This window comes from Rattus norvegicus, chromosome 2 (genome assembly GCF_036323735.1).
Source record: "Rattus norvegicus strain BN/NHsdMcwi chromosome 2, GRCr8, whole genome shotgun sequence".
NCBI lineage: Eukaryota > Metazoa > Chordata > Mammalia > Rodentia > Muridae > Rattus > Rattus norvegicus.
Genome location: NC_086020.1, coordinates 249,002,928 through 249,015,767, shown reverse-complemented (window position 1 = coordinate 249,015,767; position 12,840 = coordinate 249,002,928). Strand labels below are relative to the sequence as shown.

Sequence of the window (12,840 nt, the reverse complement as noted above, 5' to 3'; positions counted from 1 at the left end):
TACAACGGGTTGTGCTGCCCTGTGATGGGTTATACTTTCCAACAGTGGCACTAATATTCAACCCGAACTTCAATCATGTTATTAAATTGTTTTATCAAGAAAACTGAGATGCTGTGGGCAAAGTTCTCAGGCCTCATGGGAAATGACTAGACACACCCTAACAGCTTCTTGACCACCCAAAATGGGGTGGAGTTTAGCTTGTTGGTGTAATTTACTTTTTTCTTTTTTTGCTTCCAAATTGCAAGGTTTAGGAAAACATTAAGTATTTGTCAGAGACAAAGAGATTATTTTTTATGAAGGCACACCCATGCTGAAATTAGAAGGAGAAGCATAGCGAGTTATATTACAAGGCTCATTTCCAAAACCTGGATGTCATGCGAGCAGGGACATCTAGATATGTGTTATATTTTGAAGAAATGATCTGAAGGCAATATTATTTGAATTTTTATCAAAAAAGAAAAAAATGCATCTTTGTAAATGTGGGTTGACTCTTATTGAAACAGGGCATGGAACCCTTGTATTGCAGCCTTAAAGAATCATGGGTTCACTGCAATATTTGTTATGTAAACTACAGCCGGAAGCCTAGCAGACCACGACTGAATGCTCTTGAAAAGTTGTAGATTACAAACATGAAATCACAATTAATATCCTCTAAAAGTAAGTTCAGACCTTTCACATCTTAAAAAAAGGGACAATGTGCAGTGCTTCACAAGGTCGTGTGTCTAATCAAAAGGAGAGGAGAATGAAAGTATTTACACAACCAGCGATTCCACAGACAAAAGGTGTCACCCTCGTACAGACGGCCGATTGTATCCCACGCTGCTTCAACCTAACTGCACCAGATTGGATCCAGCCGTCAGCACTCCCAGAGACTCCTTGAAAGCCTTTCATGGGTCTTTAGATTCATTGTAGGATGGCATTCTTCAGGTAGAATATGCTGATGACAGAAGATAGTGTCAACGCAAGGCTCCAGCAGGAGAAGAGGTCACAGGCGCTCCCAGTAATTCCATACTGGGCTGTGCTTGGAGCTGGAAAGGAACGGAAGGGAGTCAGTCAAATACTGTTCGCATCTTAACAATTGGGGTGGTGCTGGGGGCAGAAATGGTTAGGCTTATCTGGACTCTTGGGATTAACCTCTTGAGGTCAGTTTTCTCAAGGGTAAAAGAGCAATGACAAAATCCACCTGGCAGAGCTGTGTTGTAAAGTGGAGGTGAGTATCCAGGGATACTGTTACTCCTCCTATGTGTACTATAATTATTTGTATTCAAAGGCAATAGTCACTTATGCATACATTTGCGAAGCTTTCGTTGGATAGCCAAACACTATATCAAATGCTGGAAAAACAAAAAAACAAACAAAAGTAGATTTTTCCTTTATATGTGTGAAGACATCACAATACCACACAACACCAGAGTTTAACATGCAAATTCTACTGATAGAAAAATTATCATATGAAGTGGCCTGGACAGGACAGAGTTGGTTTTACAAAGTTTTATTACTGGGAACTACTCTTTGATGCAGTAAATAGCATGGGAGAAGTGTTAGGAAAGAGACTACATGCAAAATGCTGGAGTCTCAGATGTAGATCAGCCTTGCTGGGCTGAAGGGGCTGGATTGAAACTGCAGCTCCATGCACGCAACAACGGGACTTGTAATGGAAAAAGTTCACATCTTGATGAGAGCTTAGTACAAGTGAATGTGTAGCTTAGTGCTGGTGAACATATATATTAGGAATGCATAGGCTGCATGGATATATTAGAAGGCATAGCTTAACACACAGAATCCCCGAAGAGTCACCAGGCTTAGGGCACGGCCATCGCCTGCCAAGCAGATCCCCTGCAGCTCTTGGTAGGTAAGGTTGTTGCTGAGGGCTGCATGGATCATGCTGTCCTGAAACTGAGCATCACCAGTATTCACACTGGGTTGGGACTGATGGTTGTTCATCACACTATAATAGCAAGAACAACATGCCTGCCAGCTTGCTCCTAACTACCTCCTGCTAATGAAATCTGCATTTCAAGCCCTATGTTCTTGTTGACATTGAATCCTGTAATAAAGACACACATTTCATGCCTAAGTCTACAACTAAAATCCAGGAACAGTGTCTATAACTCTGAATTTGAATCACCGGCAGAACAGTTTGAACTAAAGCTTCATAAAGGACTAGGTCACCATGGAACAAGAGCAATAATTATGTTCTACTTGTAAGAAATAGTACGGGATGAGGGAGATACTGGCCCCTCCATGGGGGCGGGAGGGGATACACAGTGAACCCCATTGTTGGAGCTGCAACTTTTTAAATTCAATTTATATCCTGATAGCTGTCCTCCCTCACACTGTCCCCTACCCCATTTTCAGCAAATGGTGCTGGTTCAACTGGAGGTCAGCAGGTAGAAGCATGCAAATCGATCCATTCTTATTGCCTTATACAAAGCTCAAGACCAAGTGGATCAATGACCTCCACATAAACCAGATACACTCAAACTAATAGAAGAAAAAGTGGGGAAGAGCCTCGAACACATGGGCACCAGGGAAATTTTCCTGAACAAAACACTAATGGCCTATGCTCTAAGATCAAGAATTGACAAATGGGACCTCATAAAACTGTAAAGCTTCTGTAAGGCAAAGGACACTGTTGTTAGGACAAAGTGGCAATCAACAGATTGGGAAAAGATCTTTACATCCTACATCTGATAGAGGGCTAATATCCAAAATCTACAAAGAACTCAAGAAGTTAGACTCCAGAGAGGCAAATAACCCCATTAAAAATGGGGTACAGAGCTAAACAAAGAATTCTCAGTTGAGGAATATCCAATGGCTGAGAAGCACCTAAAGAAATGTTCAACATCCTTAGTCATTTGGGAAATGCAAATCAAAACAACCTTGAGATTTCACCTCACACCAGTCACAATGGCTAAGATCAAAAACTCAGGTGACAACAGATGCTGGTGAGGATGTGGAGAAAGAGGAACATTCCTCCATTGTTGCTGGGATTGCAAGCTGGTCCAACCATTCTGGAAATCAGTCTGGCAGTTCCCCAGAATATTGGACATAGTACTACCTCAGGACCCAGTTATACCACTCCTGGGCATATACCCAAAAGATCCACCAACCTACAACAAAGACACATACTCCACTACGTTCATAGCAGCCTTATTTATAATAGCCAGAATCTGTAAATAACCCAGATGCCCTTCAACAGAGGAATGGATACTGAAAATGTGGCACATCTATACAATGGAGTACTACTCAGCTATCAAAAAAAATGACTTCATGAAATTCATACGCAAATGGATGAAACTAGAAAGTGTCATCCTGATTGAGGTAACCCAATCACAAAAAACAGACATGGTATGCACTCACTGATAAGTGGATATTAGCCCAAAAGCTTGAATTACCCAAGATACAATTCACAGGCTACATGAAGTTCAAGAAGGACAACCAAAGTATGGATGCTTCAGTCCTTCTTAAAGGGGGAACAAAATATTCATAGGAGGAGATATAGAGACAAAGTTTGGAGCAGAGTTAACGGCACAGAATAAAAGCAAGTCACTCTGTCACTGTTACACATTAAGAAAGAATCCACACAGAGCATGCATGACCTCAGGAGGCATCACAGCATTCCTTTCTGACTAACCCTTCTGTGTAGCATCATCTACAATCCTCTGCAGTCCCACTACTACACTACATTGCAAATATGTGTTCATATATTTATTTCTAGCACCATTCATATTTCATTTATGTTTCTGTTGCCTGAAACAAAGTCCAGGCACATAACAGATGCCCAAGAAATGCTCAAGGGAACAATTCAATTAAATGAAGAAATTGCCGTTTCAATGTGTACTTTTGTCTTACAAATTTGGCTCTCTTCTGAAGCAGGACGCAAGCTTATGTCCTGGACCATAAACGAGCGTGCTTCTCTTTGTTAATCCAGTAAGTTTTTATGGAACTGGGCATCAAAGAAAATATTAAGTGACGAGAATATAACGGTAAGTGCTGTAGTCCTGGTCCTGTGGTTACTTCTTAATTTTCCACACTCCCACATCAGCTTCTAGTTTGCCATCTATTCATAATGTCCTTTTCTTCCCAAAGCCACATCTCACCTTCGACTCAACATCACCTTTTTTCTGAAACATGGCAAGCTATCACCAATCGTATTTTTAAATTATCTAGTTTACAATTAAAACAATATCATTTTAAACACTTTTGATGCCACATAGCAATGCATGTGTTACTTTACTTGTGAATGAAACCATAGCACAATCCTCTCCAGTGTAAAACAGTGGCTAACTGCCTTCTCATCCATAATAGTTACCACCAGAAAGGTAAAAATGAAGGACAGTTAGCCAAGGACTGCGAGGTCCTCATTCCTAACTGCACATGCTCACAATTTGCACCTCAGGGCAAGCCCAGAATCTCTCTGCCTCTGCCTCTGCCTCTCTGCCTCTGCCTCTGCCTCTGCCTCTGCCTCTGCCTCTCTGTCTCTCTGTCTCTCTGCCTCTGCCTCTGCTTTTCTGCCTCTCTGCCTCTGCCTCTCTGCCTCTGCCTCTCTGCCTCTCTGCCTCTCTGCCTCTCTGCCTCTGCCTCTGCCTCTGCTTCTTTTGCTGTTGCTGCTGGGATTGAAGCACAAAAAGCAACATGCAGACAAAGATAAGTAGTCTTGATTCTCTCCTTCAAGAATAGATTTTTCTGGCACTGGTGAGATGGCTCAGAGTAAAAGCTCTTGCTGCCAAGGCTGAGAACCTGAGTTTAGTCTCTGGGACCCACATAGCAGAGGTAGAGAACCGACTTCTGGAAATTGTACTCTGATCTCCACACTTGATTTGTGAAATGTGAGTGTTCACTTATACTGCATGCGTGTGCACATGCACACACACACACACACACACACACACACAAGAAATAAATAAAATAATAAAGAATAAGGCTTACTGCCGTTGCTCATTGACCTTAAAATGTCTGCATAGAACATACCCAGTATTGCTAATAATGAGGGCAGAGGCTTATTGGACACATCTGAGAGGACACCCAGGCTTTGTCTTACACAGACTCCTGCTGGTCAGACTGTCTTCAGCAGATCTCACAAGACATGACACAGGAAGAAACCCTTGCATGTCATAAGAGGTATTACTGTAAAAGAGGTCAACCAGCGCTAATTCTGTTGGATCACCCAGGCAGGGCTTCTCTGACTTTGTAAAGGGCTCTGCGGCTTGCTGAGGAGATCAGTTCATCGGAGGCTGAGCTGGGCTGTGGGAAGGGCTCTGATTCGACTGAGAAGTCACTGAACAGGTTGATCCATTAAAAATGATCATTTGATGACTTTGCAGTTGACAAATTTACTGCAGGGAGCAAGAGCCCAAGGCAACTTTAACTTAAAACCTTTGGGATTTCCAGTGCTCCTGGGGGAAGCCCACACCCCCTCTCACTTCTCTTTTTTTTCTCTTGAGCATAAGGACACAGGCTCTTTAAAGTGAAGCTGTATTCAGGATCATAGGCCTCTGTTTTCTGGTTAGAGCTGACTCAGACACACACCGAGTGCCTGCCACTCAGGCTTTTCTTCTGAATACATGGGCTGTTCTATCACCCCACAACATGTGCAGAGGCTTCAGAACTAAGCCTGCACCCTTAAACCCTCCTCCACATTAAATACCAAATACCACCTCCTGTCCCCATCAGTCTTTCTTCTCAGCTCATCCCACTTCCACAGAACGAGTACATTTACTTCATTCCTAACCTACATGGGTTAAACTAGTGATTTAACAAGACTCTTCTCTAAAAAAATCTTTAAAAATCCAGCAACTTCCTGTGTTTGATTTTTGTAAATTCTTTAGATTTTATTTTAAATAGGTTCCATTAGCCTAGATAGTCATCTCTCCATACTGCAAGTGTGGCCATTTCTGCTGTAGAGTCCCTGCTTGCCATAGATACCAGCACCTGGGGTTTTCAGAGAGCTACCCCAGGCTGGCTACTCTTCAGATGGGGAGGGAAGTGCCTGGCTTACATGGTGGACCTGGGGTCTCTCCTGGTTGCAGATACAAAATGTGACCCAGGTTCTAGCTCATCCCGCACTTTCTGATTCCAGTGATCACTCCCAATCACTTTGGCTGAGTCTGATTCCAATGGTCACTGCCAATTACACTGGCTGCTTTGTGCTGTTTTCAGCCTTGGCAAATTCTCCTTGTATTGCTCTAGTTTTTAGGAAGGAGCAAATGTCACGGTAAAATATTTAGTTTCTGTCCAATATGAATTACCTACCTAGGCAATCTTCTTAACTTACTCAACTAGTTTTGAATGGATAATTAAGATTCCTCTTGCAACCTTAGGTAGGATTACTTAAGTCATATGAATTCTGCTTCTGCAAGACAAAACTGGCCTCAACTTAAGAATTCCTGAGGAACTTACACTTGAGTGGGAATTGAACAATTTGCACCCAATTAGGTCTCACGCAAAGGAGAATTATTGATGGGTACCCAGAGTAGAGAATACATTAGACATAGAGAAATCATGTACCATTTGGTAGTCATCCGGACAGTATAACTCGGTCTCACTGAAGAGAGCTTCCTCAAAGGATGACTTTCTCCTGTCTTAATATCTCCCCTTCACACCACCAGGATGCAGGCATATCTAGAGTTTTGAGGACATCTGTGCACCACACATTTGGCTAAGCCAGGCCTTCTCACACTCAACCTCACATCTGTGGCCCAGTGAGTAACCTCCAGGGTCAGTCGTGTATATCCTGCACTGTGAGATCTTCTAAATATTGGTGTTAGGGGACCACGTACCTGCAGTACAATGCCTGTGAAACAGAGCTAAAGACAGTCAAAGTTTTAGAGTGCTCTGCACTCCGCACACTATCGTAGTACTCTTGGGCATGTAAGAGATTCACATGCCATGTGGCACTTTATGCCACACAACCTTTAATTTGGCAGAGCATAACCTAATCTACAATCCTTTCCACAGAGGGATCCTCTGGTACCTAACAAGCTAATGCAAGAAGACACAAGGCCACTGATTCCAACAGCCTCCTCTAGTGTAGAAGGAATTAAGTTGACAAGTTCATGTTGGTATATTTTTCTTATATTAAGGGCCTCGGGTCATAGGAAAAACTCCCAGTATTTCAGATTTTTGTTTTCAAAATGTCTACATAGGTGGCAAACATTTTTTTCTTATAGAAATCCTCAGTATCAGTACTTTTGTGTCTCTGTGGACAACTTAAAAGAGGAGGGTTCATCTGGGCCAGAAGGGGTTATGATTCACCATGGTAAAAAAGGCCTGGGCTCAGCTCATGGTCAGGGAGGGGCTCAGGTCATGGTGGGGGAGGGGCTGAAGGGGCCAGGCTCAACACTTGGTGAGATTGTGGTGGAAAGTATCCAAATGGCAGTGCATGAGAAAACAGAGAAACCAAACAGAATCCATGAGGTGTAATTTCAAAGGCCTCTAGTGACTTAGCTCTGCAAGTAATCAGCATAGCCTTCCTTACACACAGCTTCAAAGTAAAGGACCAAGTGCCCAGAGGAGAAACCTGTGGAAGACATTCAGATTCATACCACAACTGACAGCAGTGGTTGTATTGGAATCACCCATTCCTCTCCACTCCTCTCTTCCTGAGCACAGAATTGTCTTCCTAACTTGCTCCTGGCAACTTCTAGGTTACTGTGTGTTAGACCTCTGTTCTTGAATCTCATCCTGCCAAAGTCTCTGCTGTGTCATCCTGTCCCAGAGCCTTAGTTAAACTGTGGTTTTAAATACAAATTCATCTGCATCATTGCCTTCATTCAGAAATATGTCCATTTGTAGACAAATGCTTTCTTCTACTCAGAGTCATAGGAAACTCTCCAAGACCATTACCTCTAATTTGGGATAAAGAGAATTTTAAAAAGCAATCAACCAAACATAGACAAACTCTGCTATCTTCTATCCATGCTAGTCATGAAAATAAAATCTCGGAGTTTGAATTTCTCCACAGCATCCTTCATTTAGGTTTGAGTTTTTGTTTACCCTACTCCCCCCAAACCAGAAGTGATTTATGTAGACATGCTAGCTCTGGTGTGAAGTGTCAGTGTAGGCTGCTTTACATAATCCTTTACATAAGCCATAGTTCTGAAATTGGCATGGTCTAGTTATACAGCCGTATGCATCTCAGGTTGGCTTGCAAATATTGTCTAAGTGTGCCTTGCATACTTTTCAGTGTGTACACATGTGCCTGAAAAGCAGTCTCCAATGTGTGAAATGTACACACACAAAATACAATATAAATTGTCTTTAGTACTTCAGTGCATAGGCTTGAGTTTGGGCCTTTAAGTCATCCTATTGCTGAAAATAAAAACCAAACAAAAGAAGGCTTTAAAGAGATAAAAAATAGAGCCTAGCTGTATCCCTAGGTCACCGATCATCCTGCGACTGAGCTGTGTCTTCATTGCTTCCATGGGAAGAGTTGGTAGAAATTTCAAACCAGCAAAGAAGACGTCAAATTTAAGGAATTTTTAGGATTCTTTCTCTATATGCTCATGGGTTTTGTGGCTGTGAAATTATTTCTGTTACTATATAGTGTATAGAACATGGAGATTGAATGATGACATTGTCTTAATGTTTCATTCTTGGCCTCTTGTGTTAGGACTTTCCAAACCAAACCATCTGTTGTTCTGGATCAGATCAAGAGCTTCCTAGTGTTTGATTGTGATAGCATTTTCCTTTTTAAAATATCCCTTATCTTCTTTTGGATTTCCAAATTCCAGGAAGGGTGGTGAGAACCTAAACTGTGGTTCGGATGTATTTAAAATTTTCTCCCTCCTCATGCTTAAGACAGACTTTTAGTTTTTCCTAATGACTTTCTAACAATTGTCAGTGTCTTTTGGTCATCGACAAAGTTGTGATACAGTCTGAACAGTTTATAAGGAATCTGAGATTATCTGGCATATTCTCAAGCTATCTTTCCAGCCTGGTCCCTGTCTGCTCCACCATATTGCACTAGAGACTCATGGGAAATTTCTCCATGTATTTTGCAGTCAGATTCCATTGGGGTTGCATTACTGTCTTTGGACTAACATTCTACTCCAATGCCTTTTGCTCCCATTGTTAGAACATTCCAGAACTCTAAGGAGCTCACCTGCTACAACCTCTTATCTTTATAGGCATGGCTGTAGGGGTTCAGTTCTGAGTGGTCACATAGAGGTAGGAAGATTCCATGGTTCCACTTCTGTGCATCCTCCTGAGATACACCCTATGGTGTCTGCTGCCCCCCACCTACCTCATTGTCAATGGTTTGAACAGTCCTTCCCACCCTGATGCACCACCTTTAGGAGAGAGGTTGTGTCTCTTGAAGGCAAGGATTTTATTCAATTTACTTTTTGTCAAGTGCTTGGTGATATTGAAAGTTTATAACAGGGAACTAAATTGACAGATGTTTTAATTTCTACATCTCCATGAGGCATTGCTACATGCTCAGAAAACATAGGAGAGAGAACTTTTGGGAGCTCAGGGCTGGGAAGGCTGTCACCACTAAAGCACTCATACTGGACAGGAGAGTCAAATCTCCTTGGTTGACTCTAAAGTCCTCATATCCTAAATATACAACACTCACAGGAGAACTATTAAAAAGTTACTCATGTCCATGATTCTATTGGAATATACAAAAGAGGAAGAAGACTTTAATTCTTATCACTGGGCAAGCTAGGAACAAGCTCTCATCTCTGTACCTGTTTTCTCAGCTGACCATAGAGGACACAGATTGCCCCCAGTGTTGTGGGGCAAACTAGTCCTAAGCACAGTGTTTAGCTAATGGCAGAAAAGCATAGGTACTTAAACAAGAAGAATCCATGATGCCCTCTTATGACTCTAAGAGAGACATAAGCTTTTTGAAGCAGGGTCTCTCTTTTTTGCAGCAGAAGGTATAGAAGTTTGAGAAAGTAGCAATCACACAACTATGTCAGAACTGTTCATACATCTTCTGTCTGACTGGCTTGCTCCCAGGCCAAACTTGCATCTGTGATCCTCAGTGCCTTCCCTGGAAGACTTCACAGCCTGGTTGCATCTCTCATGATCTTGCTCTGACTGTCTCTCAACGAAAAGTTTATGCTTTGTTTTCTTCTTATCTTCCCTGGTGATTTTGGCAGTGAATATGCATGGAAAATACTTAATGAAATAGCTGTTCTCTGTTTGTCACCAGAGACATACAGAGGTAAATAAGGAAAATTCAAAATATACTAAGTTTATCACTTGTGGCTTGCCTCAGTCTCATTGGCTTAGACCATTGGCTGTTGCTATCCCAACCAGCTGTATGCAGGGGTTGGTAGAAATGGTTACAATGGTGTGAAGTAAACTCATAAGGTTCTTCAGATACTCCAAAAGAATGAAGTCTGGTTACCACAGCAAGCACCCAGCAACACAGCTCTGGAAGATATTTTATTTTGTCTCCATTTCATTTAGTCCAGTTGCCTACCTGTGTGGCTCAAAATTATTCCTGAGTTGTTCATCTTTGAGAAAGTCAGAGTCAACTAACTGGTCAGCTCTACACAGTCTAGAGTCATTTGAGAAGGGAGTCTCAGTAAGGGTTACTCAGACCAGATTTGCCCTAGGGTGCATCTTTGCTACAGTTTAAATTGTTGACTGTTAAGTGATGCAGGAGGGCCCAGTATAGTGTGAGCAAAACTATACCCTTGTCCCATAGGAAAGCAACAGAGCATGAACCTGGGAATTTTCCCCACAGTTCCTGCTTGAATTCCTGTCCTAACTTCCTTCAGTGGTGATCTGTGACCTGGAAGAAGAAACCAAACCAATCTTTTCCTTCCCTAAGTTGTTTTTGGTTTAGTGTTTTATTACAGAAACAGAAAAGAGATACAGACAAAGACAGCACTCTTGCATGACAAAAAATAGAACTATTAGTTATAGACATTGGTTTGTAACTTCATTTCCTCCTCAGTGCATGGAGTACTACATATAATAAGTAAATTAATTTTGTGTAACTCAATCAATTGAAATAAGCAATTATCTGCTCCTTGACAATTGGCTAATGATAATCTTCTGAGTCACCTAGTTCTTAGGAGGTTTACATTAACAATGTCCTTAGTGGGCATATGCTCTCAATAATGATGAGAGCCTTAAAATTGTAATTAAATCTTATTTTTTCCTTATAGACTTTATTCCAAGAACATCACCCACTGTTTTACACTGCATCTTTTTAATCCCTGCTATCCAAGCAACACTGACTAATGAGAGTCTTGTCTTCTGTTGTATTTCTTAAATATTTAAAGGCACTCACAGTTCTTATGCTTTTTATGACTTCAACCATAAAATGCTCCTCTCCCTCAACCTCCAAATATTGGTTCCTTAGTAATGTGACTTGTAAAATGAAGATTACAGTGATTAGGAAGGGAACTTGGCAACACACACAGGAGTCATGTTAGGCAATTCTAACCCCAAAGAGGCAGAGGATGAAAAGAAGAGAAGATTAAATTCCAAGGCCTGCAGTGCTGAATGGTTTACACCATGAACTGGAGCTGGTTTCTGTACATGTCCATTAAATTCTGGCAGAAAACAGTGCTTGCATGTGACTCACAGATGAAGGTGAGGTGTAGGCTTAGATTTTTAAAAACCTAATAAGGGTTCTTATATGCCTTAACCTCCCTTCTAGTCCACCACCCACCAGAGGTAATGGAAAGGAAAGGTTGATAGAGCAAATGAGGATGTAGATCTGTTTAGAAATAATTCTTTTGGGGTGATCCCAATCTTCCTTGTCGGGATAGCAGCGTTCAGGTGCCATGGATCAGCAGTGCTAGCTCCATCCACTTGTAAACACCATTCATGAGTCAGCAAAAGCAGTTCAATCCTTTCCTCGTGTGGGCATACAGAGAACAGCTATTTATTATTTCCCATGCATACTCATATCCAAAGAAACCTCAAGGCTCTGCCAATCGGCTTGATCCATGGAAGCGGCAAGAAGCTGCTGTAACACTAAGAAGTTGCATACGAGAAGCTCTTCGGTGCATTTCTCTCTATGAAGTCATGACATACAATGATCAGCAAAGAAGGCAAGGCAAACTAATGCCACAGCGTTGTCAGTGACAACCAGAGTTAGCAAAGCACAGCGAAGACCAGCAAAAAGTGGCAAGGTGAACCAATGCCACACAGCACTGTCCACTCTCTGTTATAACCTTTCCAAATATCATGTGTTCTCTTAAGCATCCAGTCTAGCAAAAACATCAGATGCACCCCCCCCTCCAGGAAGCTTCCAGAAAAACACCATGTGTCTACCCTCATTAAAATATCCTTTCATAAGACAGTTTCCAGAAAAACATCACATGACACAACTAAGTCTCCAAAGAAACCAGAAATTTCTATTTCAGTCAGGATTTAGTGACAATAAGGGAAGGCCTTGCCTTTGTAAACTTCTGCACTGAGATCCTGAACCTTTGAGACGCCTTTTTGGATATTCATGTCTGACGATTTACAATGCCGTTGAGGAGTCCTTCCGCTACACATCCTGCATCAGGTCTTCCTGGCTTCTGCCGTAAGCTTTTACCCACAGTTCATTTACTCACAGACCATGAAGAAAAGCTGTGACCTTCCACATGACTTTTCACAGGTTCGTTTTGCTGAGAGATGCTTTCCTTCGTCTAATTTGAAAATTGCGCTTATATATTTAGACCAGGAAATCTTCCTTCAAAAGTGGTAGCGTTTCAAACATGTGGTCACACTATGGAGTCACTGGGCACTTATTGGATACACACTAGGTATCCAAGGTTTTTGTACCTGTTATTGAGTGCAGGGAGACAGACCAGATTTGTGCATGGCTTTATGGAACTTAATGTCGCCAGAATAGAATGTTCTTCAGTAGAAGAAAAG

At 41.8% G+C, this 12,840-nt stretch overlaps 1 protein-coding gene across 1 annotated transcript in view; it reads right to left on the bottom strand.

Annotated features, from left to right (window-relative positions):
• Positions 1 to 229: 229 nt before the first annotated feature.
• Negr1 (neuronal growth regulator 1) overlaps positions 230 to 12,840 on the bottom strand; it is a 732,375-nt gene continuing 719,764 nt past the window's right edge. The window contains exon 7 of the mRNA NM_021682.2: positions 230 to 1,028. Coding sequence (NP_067714.1) covers positions 904 to 1,028 — 125 coding nt within the window. The 3' untranslated portion in view covers positions 230 to 903. The remainder of the gene's footprint in view (positions 1,029 to 12,840) is intronic.